General features: G+C 38.4%; 1 protein-coding gene and 1 long non-coding RNA gene across 4 annotated transcripts; one reads left to right on the top strand and one right to left on the bottom strand.

The window, feature by feature from the left end:
• Positions 1 to 1,821: 1,821 nt before the first annotated feature.
• Positions 1,822 to 3,831, bottom strand: LOC123477584. Of its 3 annotated transcripts, XR_006652690.1 has the most exons (7): positions 3,691 to 3,831; positions 3,555 to 3,618; positions 3,369 to 3,491; positions 3,077 to 3,193; positions 2,994 to 3,006; positions 2,768 to 2,940; positions 1,822 to 2,687 (listed from the first exon to the last, which is right to left on the bottom strand). It is a non-coding gene; the product is annotated as an uncharacterized LOC123477584 (long non-coding RNA). The 3 variants fall into 3 exon arrangements; XR_006652689.1 differs by having other exon boundaries at positions 2,768 to 3,006; positions 3,261 to 3,491; XR_006652688.1 differs by having other exon boundaries at positions 2,768 to 3,006.
• Positions 2,776 to 4,768, top strand: LOC123466420. The gene is made up of 4 exons (XM_045180969.1): positions 2,776 to 3,186; positions 3,243 to 3,509; positions 3,568 to 3,947; positions 4,009 to 4,768. Exons 1-4 carry the CDS (start codon positions 2,781 to 2,783, stop codon positions 4,312 to 4,314), a joined length of 1,359 nt encoding a protein of 452 aa, XP_045036904.1. The 5' UTR covers positions 2,776 to 2,780; the 3' UTR covers positions 4,315 to 4,768.
• The last annotated feature ends 9,899 nt before the right edge of the window (positions 4,769 to 14,667 follow it).

Here is a 14,667-nt window from a genome sequence, read left to right as displayed (position 1 = left end):
GTAAAAGAGCAAAAATTTAACGTAGGAGATAAAGTTTTACTAGATATGCGAACGCCCTTGGCGGGAATTAGTAAAAAACTCATTCCACGTTTTATAGGCCCTTTTAGAATTTTGAAAGTAAGCAACAATAGTACTGTGGAAATACAACAAGACGTAGGAAAACAAACTCAGCTTGTACATGTGAATCGAATAAAACCCCTATTTGAGTCAATGATCTAGAAAGACGAACCAGGTGTCGACTTTTTTGATGTAAGAATTGAGAAACAAGCCGAAAAATTCGTACAAGAAACCGTAGATGAACTCGAAACTTTTTCTCTACCCCTAGAAACAAACCTTCAATCTGAGTTAGAACAAATTCCTTGTGAAAAAGAAACTCCTACTCAAAATTTGATAAGACCCCCACCCACAATTCCTCCTACTCCAAATGTAATGATAAGTTCACCAACAATTTCCTTACCTTCCAAACCGATTCCAGAGACGTCAACCTTACCCATACAACCAGAGCGTCGCCTCGGGTTACGTCCTCGAAATCTTTTAAAACCAGTTGTCAAATTATGAAATTGTATTGCTGTAATTTTTTTTTGTTAATTACGTTCGAATCACTTTAACTAGCTTTAAACCGTGTTTAAATTCTAAAAACTTTGTATTAGTAATCTTAATAATTCATAGAATGGATCCCTGAAATTGATTTTTAAATTACTTTTCTCATAGATTATGTCTTCTACCCCTCCTCATCATACCGTTTTTCTGTCGCCTCCATGCTCTTAACATCACTATTTGTAATTGTACGGCTGCTCAGCCAAAAGGGTTCCTAAAATTCACTAGCGATGACTGTGATTATCAAATAAGCCCCCTTCCCGCTATTCCAGTATATTATGATGTCTATTCTACTCTTCCCCAAATCACCCGTTTTGTTGGCCATTCGTGTACCATATGGCTGGAAAAAAAACACATCTATACTGACTTCTGGGGTTGGCAAACTCCAAGTCAATCAAGAGTGCCAATAGAAGTCAATGCACATGAATGTGAAAAAATGCGTGATTCCCGATTGTGCCATGGCAAAAGCATGGACTACTTAGGAAACAATAACCCAGGTAGCACACAGAGCTGTTACAGACTCCTGTAACCGATCTGTTTTACATACTTGTGAAACAGATCCGTATCAGGCTTGTTACATCTCTGTTTTACAGGAAATTTGTCTGGAATTGCTCTGTTTTACAGGATTTGGTAAAAGTTTGTTTCACTGATCTGGAACAGATCTGTAATCTTTCTGTAATACATAATTCTGGTTTTTCACTGTACTACAGACCTGTTACAGATCTGTTTTTTACTTGAGAAAATTGTTTCTGATTTTGCTCTGTTTCCCATGTTTGTCACTTGTCTGTTTTTACTCTGTAAAAATACATTCTGTTTTTCTTCTGTCTAACACGTATGTTACATGCATGTTTTTACTCTGTATTACCGAGTGAAATATATTTCTGTTATGTGTCTGTACTACATGTCTGGTACGGGTCTGTATTTCCCTTGTAAAACATATGACAGAAATCATCTGTTCTCAGTAGGTACCCCCGATATGGTACAGGTCTGTTTTTTCCTTGTAAAACATATGACATAAATCATCTGTTTTGTGTCTGTATCTCAGGTATGTTACAGGCCTGTGTTTTCTATGTAAAACATACTTCAGTGATTATCTGTTATGGGTTTGTGGCCCAGGTATGTTACGGGTTTGTATTTCCCTTGTAACACCTATGTCAGTAATAATCTGATCTGTGTCTGTATCCCCGGTATGGTACATTTCTGGATTCCCAATAGCAAACAGACTTAAATGTTTTCTCATATATTACAGTGTAATACCATGCAGCCAGATGACATCTTATATAAGTCAGTGTTAGGCTAATGGTTAAGAGTTAAGCTCAGCACTCGAAAGGTTGAAGGTTCAAATCTTGGTCAAGGCAAAATGGAAACATTGTTAAAGGTCGAAAGAATATTTATAATTTGTTGAAAAGCTTCCGGTTTCCGGATATGGAAGTAGAAGATCGGTGGTAACTGTTAAAGATCGTGATAAGACCGTGATGACTGTTGAGAGGACAAGGGAAGAAAATAGAGATGACCCAGAGCTTCAAAATGAGTATATGCACACATTTTTAAAATGTTCCTCAACTTCTTTGTTGATGACTAACTGTTAAAAAATGACAACGTGATCAAAGTTAAATAAATGTATTCAAGTTAAAGAGATCACACTTGAAAACATAGATTTTGTCAGACTATGTTATGCTATATTTCATAGCATAACTACATTCATCATTCAAAATCACGTCAATAAATAAAAACCTTTGTGTTGGTCAGACTCGTCGGGCAAAACATGCCAATGTCAAATAAATAAAAATGAATTCACTAACGACTATAAAAAGTGGAATTAGTGCCCCTCGGCAAACAAGATGCAGGAATAATTAATTAAGCTGGCAACCCTACTTACATACTACATACTACTCCCCCAACTCACACCCCCTTAGTTTCCATCATATGCTCTTCAGACTTCAGTTGATTTTTAGTTCCATAAATCAATACTTCCAACATGCCGAGTGGGAACCAAGTGGAAAAGCGCAGCAGGAAACCAGCCAGTAGGTATTCACCGGAATGTGAACCAAAGCGTAGGAATATTCCAAACAATCCATCTCCCGAAGAACCTGTATATAACAAAGGTTAATATATTAAATTGCTGTTATACAAAAAGACATTCAATCATGATTGAATCAATATTCATTACACCAACAGATCTGATGAAAAGAGATGCCCGGCAAACAAGATCGCAGCCCGGCAATCACGTGGGGATCGGCCGTGGAAGGGGAAGGCCCATTAATTTTGAAAATTGCAGTTCCGGGCCAGTCGTTGGTGAGGCTCAAGCCTGTCAACGTCCACCAAATCCAAGTGGCAGGGCCACTTTTCACAGAAAAAGATCAGTTTCTCCATTGCCAGGTGTTTCGAATAATTACCATCATGGAACACCTAAACCAGCAGAAGATCAAGCATTAAATAAATCGGCGAAAAAAGTTGTAAAAAAAACATCAAATCCTACCGTCAAAGCCGCAGTCAATTCTTCAGCCAAATCTGCAGTCAATTCTTCAGCCAAATCCGTGTCAAAAGCTGGCTCGAAATCTAATCATCCCAAACCATCATTGTCACCGGGTAAAATCTAAATTGAAATTTGTGTATGAGTTAGATGACTTATTTGATTACGATAGATATGTTTGATGCATCACCATCACAACCTCAGCAACCTTGTCCGAGTGATGATGATGCAAATGCTCAACAAATAGAATTAAGCAACAGCAGAGACAGCTCATCGGATTCAAGCAAAGAATACTTACCTCAAAAGTACAACAGAGAAGATGATGATGGAACGGGTGATGAAGAAGCTAGTGATGTGGATCAGCAAACAGGTTTTGCTGAGAATGATCGGGACATACCTACATCCAATTTCTCTAGCACACCTAAAACAAATATTAACAGTAAGAATAGATGAACTTTTTACACAATTATAAAATAATACATACATTATGTGTATAGAAAGAAGATCTCGACTGGAGTTCGGGCATGATGAAGACGATCAAAGTGAAGCTGCTCCCCAACATGAAAAAATCCGAATAGAATTCAACCAAGACTCTCTTTTAAAACTATTCCAAATGTTACCGAAGATGCACTCCACAATGAACGAGGTTTTACGGCGCCAAGAAAATATGATGAGGCATCTGAAAATGCTTGATCAAAAAATGGAAGCCATCACAAGTAAACTAGCAGGCGTCACAAACAATGCTGGACCATCTGAATCGGAGCAAGTTGCTAGATTGCTTTTAAAACTACCGCTAAACTCAGTTAACGAAATGACTGAATTTGTTGGAGAAATCAATGATGCGATTGCTGATAAAAGCATTACGATTGGGTATTTAGTAAGTAAAAATTAACAGGGGTATTTAATGGACTTATTTTAATAGTTTTTTTTTCAACTAGAGAAATGCACTGAAACTTGAGGGAGGCTCGACTGCAGAAAAACTCACAATTAACATATTAAAAGCCGTGGTTTCTCTTGAATTAGCCAGGAAATTTACTTATTTTGGAGTAAAAACTAAAGACGGCGACGGTGACAGACTCGCGTTTAGCTCTACCTTTATTTGCAATGAATTATTAAAAATATCTGTTAGGGAAAACTTTCCGAAATCCGAGTTGGATGAGGAATTTTTTAAAAAACATATTTCCAATTGGCTGAATGGAAGTAAGGATACGAGGAAAAAAAATTTAAGTGCTAAACGGGATTGAAAATTTAAAATTTCGTGTTATTAATTTAACTTAATACTTTTTCAAATACAATATTTCTGCATCTCCAATAAAGAATTTTTTTGTTTATTTCTTGTTGCTCAAGCTGTTTTATAAACGCTTTTCATGCCGTTTATAAAACGAAATAAAATTTTATACACACATAGAAATCGTGTTTATGTGGCAACGTCTTTGAAGATGAGTTTAGTCTATACCAGCGCCACCGCACCCACGCTGAGGCAGCTACGCTATCTTAAAATAGCTTCAACATGTGTACATTTTATTTTTAATCATTTTAAAATTTGAATTACAATTTTCGTTACATTTGATCTGTAAGAATTCAATTTTGAATCATTTTCATTTCAAATTGATTCACACACATAGCAGACGCCAACACATCAAGCGTCATCAATAGCGTGGTCTATGGTGCAATGCTATCGCTGGAGTAAGTTGTTTACCTTCAATTCGGGTATGTTAGAGAATTATATATCATGTTATTTTCAATCTTAAGTTGCTACTATTGTAATTATCAACTTGTGTGAATAGGTAGCGTCATGATTGGACTACCCTGATGGCGTCATGATCGCTGCTGATTGCCTTTCAAATAGGTTTTCAGCATTCTGCTTACACCTTTGGCATAGAGTCACATATTTCACAATCCAACATCAATTGGTAGCAACAGCAGCCCTTCTCTCCATCATCCAGAAGGGTCTGAGATCAGTGTTGGAGATGTGAGTGACAATTTTAATATGATGAAATTTATCTACCACCAAATTTTTACTCGTGTATGTTTTTGTTTTTCAGGATGGTTCGGAACAACCCATGGAAAGCTTATCACTCATTGATGCTGTGATGCCTGATGTTGTTGCAAGTCGTCAACAGCAAACACAGAACAATCAGAAACCACAAGTGGTAAAGACAGAACCACCAAATTCCAATGGAGATGAACCCATGCATTCCTATCGTAAGATGGTCAATACTTTTCTTTGATCCCCTGAACTACTTACTTATTTTCCCTTCAACTATTTAATGAAGGCTGGGAAGAGGAAACAGGAGTAGAGATACATGCCAGCAAATCAACTGTACTACGTGGCCATGAATCTGAAGTTTTCATCTGCGCCTGAACCCAACAACTGATTTATTGGCTTCTGGCTCTGGTGATAGTACTAAGGACATACGGTAACAATATACAAATTTCTCTTGTGAATTTGTGAATGATTAAAAGAGAAATATTTTTGTTGTTTCTCTAGAATGAAGTAAACGCTATCAAGTGGGATCCTCAGGGTAATCTTTTGGCTTCCTGTTCTCACGATATTGTGTACAGTGTCGCATTTTCTCCCGATGGCAAATACCTAGCATCTGGTAGCTTTGACTAATGTGTACACAGCTGGTCAAGACATGTAACAAGACACTTGTGTTCATGATTCGCAAGCACACAACAAGGAAATCTACACCATAAAATGGAGTCTTACCGGCCTTGGAACAAAAAACCCAAACATGAATCTTACATAATTTTGCTTGGACAATCATGTGTAAGTGGTGTATAAAATAAAATGCGTGTTGAATACAAATTTTAAATCGCGTGAGTTGTATACTTGTATTATTGAAACGACGGATCTGTAAACAGTTGGTAGTACAAAGACTGTGGTACGCGTTATGTAACAAACCTGTTATACAGATTTTGTAAGTCAGGTCTGTAACAAACCTGTTATACAGATTTTGTAAGTCAGGTCTGTCACAGACCTGTGTGACAGTCTGTAAAAGTGGGACACTACAAACAATTTACAGACTCTCAAAAACAGATCTGTAACAGACCTGAAACAGAGTCTGTGTGCTACCTGGGAAGTGGTCGTTCGAACGTATTCCAAACGTGCAGGGTAGCTGGCTTCAAGTCACAGGTGATCAGCTGATCAACTGTCGATTAGAAGAAGTTACTTTAGAAACTGAGTGCGCTAACTGTACGATAAGTTCACCCATTGGCGATATACCGGGAGGGATCAACGGATCCGTTTCTCACAACCTAGTGACCATTGTCTGGAAAGAATCGTTAAGAGAAGTTCAACAGTGCAAACTAAGGCTTGTGGAAACAGGTATCGCTCAACGTTACCTGACTAACAACAGTGAAATAGAAAGAATTCGTGACGTCGAACAACAACTTGACTTTGTTTACAATACAACTAACAAAGAATATTGTAATTCATCCGAAAAAAGTTACAAACAAGTAATCGGAATGGACAAAGTTATTTTACGTTTACATTCTTTAACTGATACCAACGCTCATCCGAGTAAACCACTGGAAGAAGACATCGAAAAAATTGCTGACATTATCCGGGCTGAGATCAGCGGAGCAGCACATTCTCAATACGCACGAGACCGAACTACCGATGGAATAAATGGAGTGGCTCGAGAAATTCGAGCTCTGCAATGTGAAAATCGAGTGCTGGCACACAAAACTGCTATCGCCACCGCACAACACAGTGGATGGCTTGCTGCCAGTTACCTTAATTTACCCACATGTAGCAAATTGATAGCCACTGGTGAATCGATCAGCGTCTATCAATGCTCCCCGAAAAATTCAACGATCACCACTGAAATCACAAGCTGTGGTCCTCAACCTAAACTCGGCGACTACACTTTAGACACTGAAGGATGGGAACTGACGCCTTACACCCCCTGTTACTGGCACAAAAATTTCGTCAACATCAACGGTCGAGCACATTTCTACAAAAACAGTTCTTGGCATCCAATCGTCCCCGGTGTAATAATCCAAGGACATAGTTTGATCAACATTTTGCCGTATGAAGTTGATAAGCTACTCGCACTAAGTTTACACCCCGCGCTAACCCCCCACCCGATGAGCACCGCAGCTGCAATCGCCGAGATAATTGCTGCTGCTAAAGAAGAACATAGCATCGACCTTGGAAATCCTTTTCACATGAGCACTCTTCTTTCCTCACTCCAAAAAGAAAAGAACGTTTCCCTGTCGTCTAAGATTCTTAGTTGGTCAAGTAGCATTTGTAGTCTTCTAGGGATGGGATTTATCGGATTCTTTTTCTTTCATTTTTGTGGAGTAGGTTCCCTTATTGCAAGATACATACCTTGTTGTTCTTTTCTAAGTACTTGTAACCCTTTCACTTGCTTCACCAAAACATCTGATAATGATATAGAAGTAGGCCACCCCGCGTTAATAAACCCCTCAAATCCATCCCCGCCCATTACTATTGTAAACTTACCCGCCTCTGTTCAACAACCCGCCCCGGAACTTTTTGCCCCATCAGCCCCTTTTCTACAAAGAGAGCCTCCACGGAACAAATTCCACCGGGACGCGCTAAAACAAGCGCATCGAGAAGCAGCTGTTCTGTTGAATTAATTAATGTTGTTTTCTTGTTTTGTTTTGTCTCACTTTCTATTCCGTTCCAAATTTGACCTTGATTGATTGCGAGACGCAATCTTTTGGAACCGGATAGCTATGTAAAGAACCAAAACAATTTATTCTTTATTATTTTCATTATTTTTCCTACCCTTTATTCTTACGTAACATTAATTTTCTATACGCCCCTCTTTTCTATGTAATTTCTTCCTTAGACGTTTTACAGACTGATTTACCCTTCAAACGTTTCAACTTAATTTTCTTGTAGTTCGACCTTCATGAAACCCGTATAAAAACTTTTGTTCTATAGAAAATAGCGAGAGTCACTTTTCACAAATCAGTTCCTAAAGAGTTGTTCCCCAATTTTTTGTGCTACTGAAATAAACTTTACTAGAAACGACAATGAAAAAGTAAGTTAAAATATAAATAACTTACAATGTAGTGGGACGCTATTTCAATTTTTACAATTTTTTAAAATGAATTTCAAGGTGAAAACGGAGGACGTCCCTCACCACCCACCCTAGTGTCCTCACTTACCCCTCAAAATAGGCTCCCCCCACAAATCTAAGAAAACTTTAAAGGTCTTATATGGGAAAATGGTTTATTATTAAATTATATAAAAAATATGGGGGGTACATTACCGTATGGAATACATAAAAACAAAATAATAAATTCATTTAATGATTAGTTTGGGAGATATAGGGGGAAAACGAAAACCGTCCCGGCTTACTCCAGTCTCCCCTATTTCTCCTTGATTTCCTTGATTTCCTATTTCTCCTTCTTGATGATACATCTTCTTATTTCTTCCCTTGGGGCGTCTATCATTTCTAAGAAAATTTCCTTATCACGTAATCGTGTGATGGCTTGTGTTCGTTTTAAATGGCATCTGCTCTCGCTGCCGATAAAGTTGGGTGCGTTTTCATAGCACAGTTACTACATTTAGGTAGTGCTGCTTTTTGTGTAGCATTTGGATTAAATTTGAACGTTGGTGGATAAAAACCATAATCCCCGAAAAGTCCATCTCGTTGTGTTTCACTTTCTGTTTCAATGTCACTTTCGATCACTATGTAGTTCGTTTCTGGTTGACTTTCACTATCACTTGCTTCATTATGTTGCACTGCGTCTTCACTGTTCTGTTCCATCACTAAGGTTTCTTCGTTGTTTTTCTTCACTACGTTAAAAGCTTCCATTTTTACTTAACACTTGATTGTTTGGTGGCTGTTTAAACACTAATGGTATAGCGAAGACAATTCACTTGAAGTTTTCTTTTTTTTTTTTTTTTAATGTGTCATATTTTGAATTTTTAATACATTTACTACTTTCCTCTTTCACCCAAAAAATAAAAACTTGATTAGTTGTTTTTTAAAGGTTAGTTGTTTTTAGATTCAACTTCTGTTGAGCATCTGAAAAGGTCTTCCCATACCATTCCATAACCCACAACGTAAGTGCACGTCGTGTGTTTTCCTGTGCATTTGCGAGCTTGATCAGATTCCCAGTTTTCTTCCATAATAGGGTAAATACTACGTTGTTTCGGTGCGCTTGGTTGAGCTGGGCGTGATTGTGAGGGTCTTTCCATGGTAAGAGGTGTAGGAGCCGTCATCCTTGTGAATGGTTGTTCTATTATTTCTTCTGGTGGTTGAATGTTTGAATTTGCGATCATTGAAGTTAATTCGTGTGCTTCTTCCATATTGATTCCGTACCGTCTTAATCTTCTAGTTTGACGAATTTTTTCCATGATTCTTGTGAAAGGGTCAGAAATGATCAATATGCGCAGGCATACGATGAATATAATGAATCCGATAATAGATAGGATAAGAATTTTCAATGTGTCGAACCATGAAAACATGGTACCTATCTGATTATCCTGTTTTTCTGACATCACTATGTCAGAAACTTATTTTGAATTTGATTCCTGCATTAGGCCTACTAAATCGTTTAGGATATTCAATTGCTCCATTTCCATTGTTTCGTGCGCTGGATGGCTCTTCAAACTGTAGTCGAAATCATTCAAGTGCAACTCTTCGAACTCTGTGATAAGGTCTAAGTTCGGCATGTGAATGTTTGCTTTTTGTTTTACCCACTCTCCGTCTGTTGAATTATGTTCCCAGGTGTGATGGAATCCATTTAAATTTACCAAATGAGTTTTCCAAAAGCAATCGGAATATGGATGTATAGACAATCCATCTACTCCAATTGTGCAGTTTTTATCTTCATAGGTAAAGAATGGTTGAAATCCACATTTGGATTCTTTTGCGGAGATGAAAATCCGTTTTGAAGTGTCATCGCTTGTCCGAAGCCTTGCAGTCTCGTTCAGATGGGTAAACCAAGTGCTGAAGCAGCAAGAATGCCATTACATTGAGCTAGAATCACGGCATGAGTTTTCTTTATCGATGAAAGTTGACAATATACATCGCGGATTTCTTTTGCAAGTTTGTTTTCGTGTTCTGTTTCTATACTTATTTTATATTGCTCATGCGTTTTTGAAATTTCGAATTTAATTTTGTCACCGAATTCTTCTATATTTTGGGGTAGATCGCTTTCTGTTTCATCTTTAATTGGTACCTCCGGTACTTGTTCTAGTGTTAAAGATGCTGCTTCGGGTATTTCTTGCTGAGCTCTTTGTTCATTGTCATCAATAATTTCCATTATTGCATCTTCCGTAATTGTGTGCTCTTTCGTGACTGGAGGATCTTCTATTTTTTCAGTTGTTGTGGGAGGTGTTGTTGAATGGCTTATTAATTTACTTGCTGTTGTTGTCGCCATATCGGATACTTGTGATTGTACCAGGGAATCGTTACTAGTGATAAATTTTTTTAGTTCATCTTGACATTTTGTCCAATCTGTGTCACAATCTTCCATGGTTAATTGTTTTCAAGTCCATGATGTGTGACACATTTCCCGTTTGGATATATTCCATTTTTCAACAACCCCCAGGCGATCATGTCCCAGATGATATTTTTACTGCCGTGATTTGCTTTCAAGATATACCTCCAAATATGGGTGAGTTGATTGTGGTTGTAACTGCTTTTCGTTGTTCTAATCGGACTTCTTGAATATCCTGCAATGTTACGTCGGGAAAATTTTCTATAACATCCGGGTTGGTATTTATTGTTTGAAAAAACCACTGCTGGTTTTTCCTGGTATCTCCTTCCAAAGCACACTGTTCCAATTTTAAGGTTTCGTCGACCCCTACGGTAAGACACATTTCTGATTCTTGGGAAATTAGGTAGCTGTTCTCTTTTTCTAATATCCATCTCCTTATAATATTCCTCTGAAAAGGCTGCAGCAAATACGTAGTCGTGTGTTGTTTCCGTGATGCAGATATGAGTGTTTTGTACGCGTATTGTTTGGTCGACAATGTACTCAAATTTTGATCCTGGTGGGAGAGGGTCGTCCTTTGAAAGTTGACTGTACGTTATCAAAGGATTTCTGCTTCCGGACTCGTAAGTAATGTATATTGTTGCATCCTTTTGTACGATTTTTCCATCTCCCTTGATTATTTTTGGTCTTCTATGCGCCAATCTTAGAGCTCCCCAGGCGTATGAAATACTGTAGAGGCGAATCCCACGCCTTGTATTGGTGATTCGTTATAGGATCGTTTCGGATTTGGTTACGGTAAAGGTTGGGTATTGTGTGGTATGTTTGTTCTTTTGGTTCTCCTTCGTTCCTGCGTGGTTTGATGTTCATCTTCACTGGATGTATCAGCTGCTGCTTCCTTGGTCGGCCTGGTCGGCGTTGGTGAATTGTTGGTCGTCGTTGGGCTTCAAAATTTCCGGTAGGTCTTGTAGTATTTCTTCTTCCTTAGTTGTTTCTTGTTTTCTTGGTATGTAAAGTTTGAGACGGTTGGTATGTACTACAGATTTCAGTTTTTTGTTTTCAGTGTGCTGGATCTCGTAGTTGATATCCGAGAAACTTCTTGAAATTTGAAATGGTCCGTTCCATCGATTTATGAATTTTCCTGCTGCTGGTGGCGCCTTCAGTAATACGTAGTCACCTATGTTGTATTTAATAATTTTCGTGGTTACGTCGTAGTATTTTTTCTGTCTTGTTTGGGATTTGAAGAGATGTTTTCTTGCCAGTTTTTGAGCTTTTTCCCACTGCTGTGAATACACCATACTAGTATCTTCATAGGTTTCGTATCTTCTGTTAATCTTGATATCATTGGGCATTATTGGTTCTCGTCCGAAGAATAGAAAGAATGGTGTTTCTTGAGTTGAAGCTTGTTTTGCTGTGTTGTAAGCAAAAGTAACGAACGGAAGGTATTTGTCCCAGTTAGCAGGTATGTCTGAGACATAACAAGCTAGCATGTCACAGAGGGTTCGATTGAACCTCTCAACTAATCCATCAGTTTGTGGATGATAGGCTGTAGTCCTTATTTGTTTGACTTTGAATAGTTTACACACCTCTTGTATCAGGCTGGATAGAAAGTTAGTACCTTGGTCTGTTAGAACTACTTCTGGAGACCCATATTTAGTAAATATTTTATTAACTAAAACCTTCGCAATTAATTGGCCAGTTTGATTTCTCATTGGAACTGTAAAAACAAACCTACTGGCATAATCTGAAATAAATAATATATACAGTACCCACCACAAGTGTTAGAAAATGCGCGGATACCCGTAAGCCTCCGTGTAAATACCTCGCTGATTTGCGAGGTAAATACTGGGGATAGATTTTTTAATTTTTTTTTACAAATACATTTGTTGAAGATGTATTCGTGAAAAAAAATCAGAACTGTACAAGCCTCCGCTGAGGCTGTACACCACTTTCCAGAAGTATTAGAAATTTTTTTTTGTGTGTGGATCTCTTATGGCGGGATGGATTTTTCCGGCGGCCATATCTTTTGTTCCGATTAAGATACGGAGCCGGGGATTTTTTTACAAATTGCCCATTGGGCACTTTATTCCACGACCGCGATTCGATCGTGATTCATGAACCCCTTCCCTATTTTTTTCGCCCGGGAAAAACGTGCATTCCATTCAAGGACTATTATTGTGTGTACAACGACACAGGGAAAATGTAGTCTGACTTTTTTCCACTGGAAGCGCATGGCGCGCAAGGGGTGCGCAACTCTTTCTTTGTCGCGGACACATATCCACGCGGCTGATTTGGAACCGGGAAATATATTTATCGATAGTTTTTTTACCTATTGAGTGTATTTGAGACAGCGTGGTAATTACTGTTTCAATCGCTGATTAAACATGTCTGCGAGAAAAGAGCTGTCGGCGGCTGAACGCGCCTTAATTGTTTCACTTCGTAGTGACTCAGGTGAGCAATTACAATTACCCTCATTGCGCATTTGATTTTTAAATGTGGTTTTTGTGTTTAATAGGATGGACACTTTCAAGAATTGCAAACACTGTGGGATGTTCTGTTAGTACAGTCCATAACACTGTCGAGCGTTTCAAAGAATTGAATAATTTTGACAATAGATCAGGAAGAGTGCGAAAAAAGTTGTTGACTGTAAAAGATGTAGAATATGTCAAAATTTGCAGTTTGCGGGATCGTAGAAAGACGTTAAGTCTTTTAACAGCAGAATTTAATTTAAAAAACGTGTATAAAAGTTTCGATGGCTACAATTCGTAGAAGCTTAAGAAATCGAGGGTTGATTGGGAGAGTTGCTGCAGCTAAGCCTTTATTAAGAGATCCCAATATAAAAAAGCGACTTCTCTGGGCTAGGGAACACAAAGACTGGAGCTTAGAGGAATGGCATAAGGTCCTTTTCACTGATGAGACAAAATCTGAATGTTTTGGAAATAATCGAAGGGTTTATGTAAGGAGACGTAAAGGGGAGCGTTTTCTAAAAGAATGTCTCAAACCTACAATTAAACATGGTGGTGGTTCAATAATGGCTTGGGGGGCAATATCTGCTCATGGTGTCTGGCCATTAAAAAAAATAGAAGGAAAAATGGACAAAAAATATTACCACAATATTTTATAAAGACATGCAATTCCCGCCGGCACTGCATTGATCGGAAAGAACTTTCAGGAAGACAATGATCCGAAGCATGCTTCTGCGTATTGCCGTGATTATTTGGCCAAAAAAGAAAAGCTAGGTATTTAGTGTTAGTCAGTAGTATATTACTAGTTTCTTCATTATTTATTTTTTAATAATTAAAGGAATTCTGAGGCGAATGGTGTGGCCTCCCCAGAGCCCCGATTTAAACCCGATTGAACAAGTGTGGGACCTCCTCGAATCAAAAATTGATAAAACGCAAAAAACGTCCGAACAAGGATTATGGCGTGCGATGCAACAAGCTTGGAGCCAAATTTCTATTCAAGAGCTGCGAAAATATATTAATACTATGCCAGCAAGATGTCGCGCTGTAATTTCACCAAAAGGAGGACACACGCGTTATTAAATAAATGTTAAATAAATAGCCCCTTGTTCTCCTATTACTATTTGCAGTCTTAAATAGTCTCATATAAATCCCGATTCCCGCCGGTTCCAAATCAGCCGCGCGGATATGTGTCCGCGACAAAGAAAGAGTTGCGCATCCCTTGCGCGACATGCGCCCCCAGTGGGAAAAAGTCAGACTACATTTTCCCTGTGTCGTTGTACACACAATAATAGTCCTTGAATGGAATGCGCGTTTTTTTCGGGCGAAAAAAATAGAGAAGGGGTTCATGAATCACGATCGAATCGCGGTCGTGGAATAAAGTGCCCAATGGGCAATTAGTAAAACAATCCCCGGCTCCGTATCTTAATCGGAACAAAAGATATGGCCGCCGGAAAAATCCATCCCACCATAAGAGATCCACACAAAACAAAAATTTCTAATACTTCTGGAAAGTGGTGTACAGCCTCAGCGGAGGCTTGTACAGTTCTGATTTTTTTTTCACGAATACATCTTCAACAAATGTATTTGTAAAAAAAAATTTAAAAATCTATCCCCAGTATTTTCCTCGCAAATCAGCGAGGTATTTACACGGAGGCTTACGGGTATCCGCACATTTTCTAACACTTGTGGTGGGTACTGTATCTG

This window comes from Daphnia magna, unplaced genomic scaffold (genome assembly GCF_020631705.1).
Source record: "Daphnia magna isolate NIES unplaced genomic scaffold, ASM2063170v1.1 Dm_contigs096, whole genome shotgun sequence".
NCBI lineage: Eukaryota > Metazoa > Arthropoda > Branchiopoda > Diplostraca > Daphniidae > Daphnia > Daphnia magna.
Note: the sequence above shows the minus strand (reverse complement) of the source record. Positions and strands in the feature narration are given on the sequence as shown.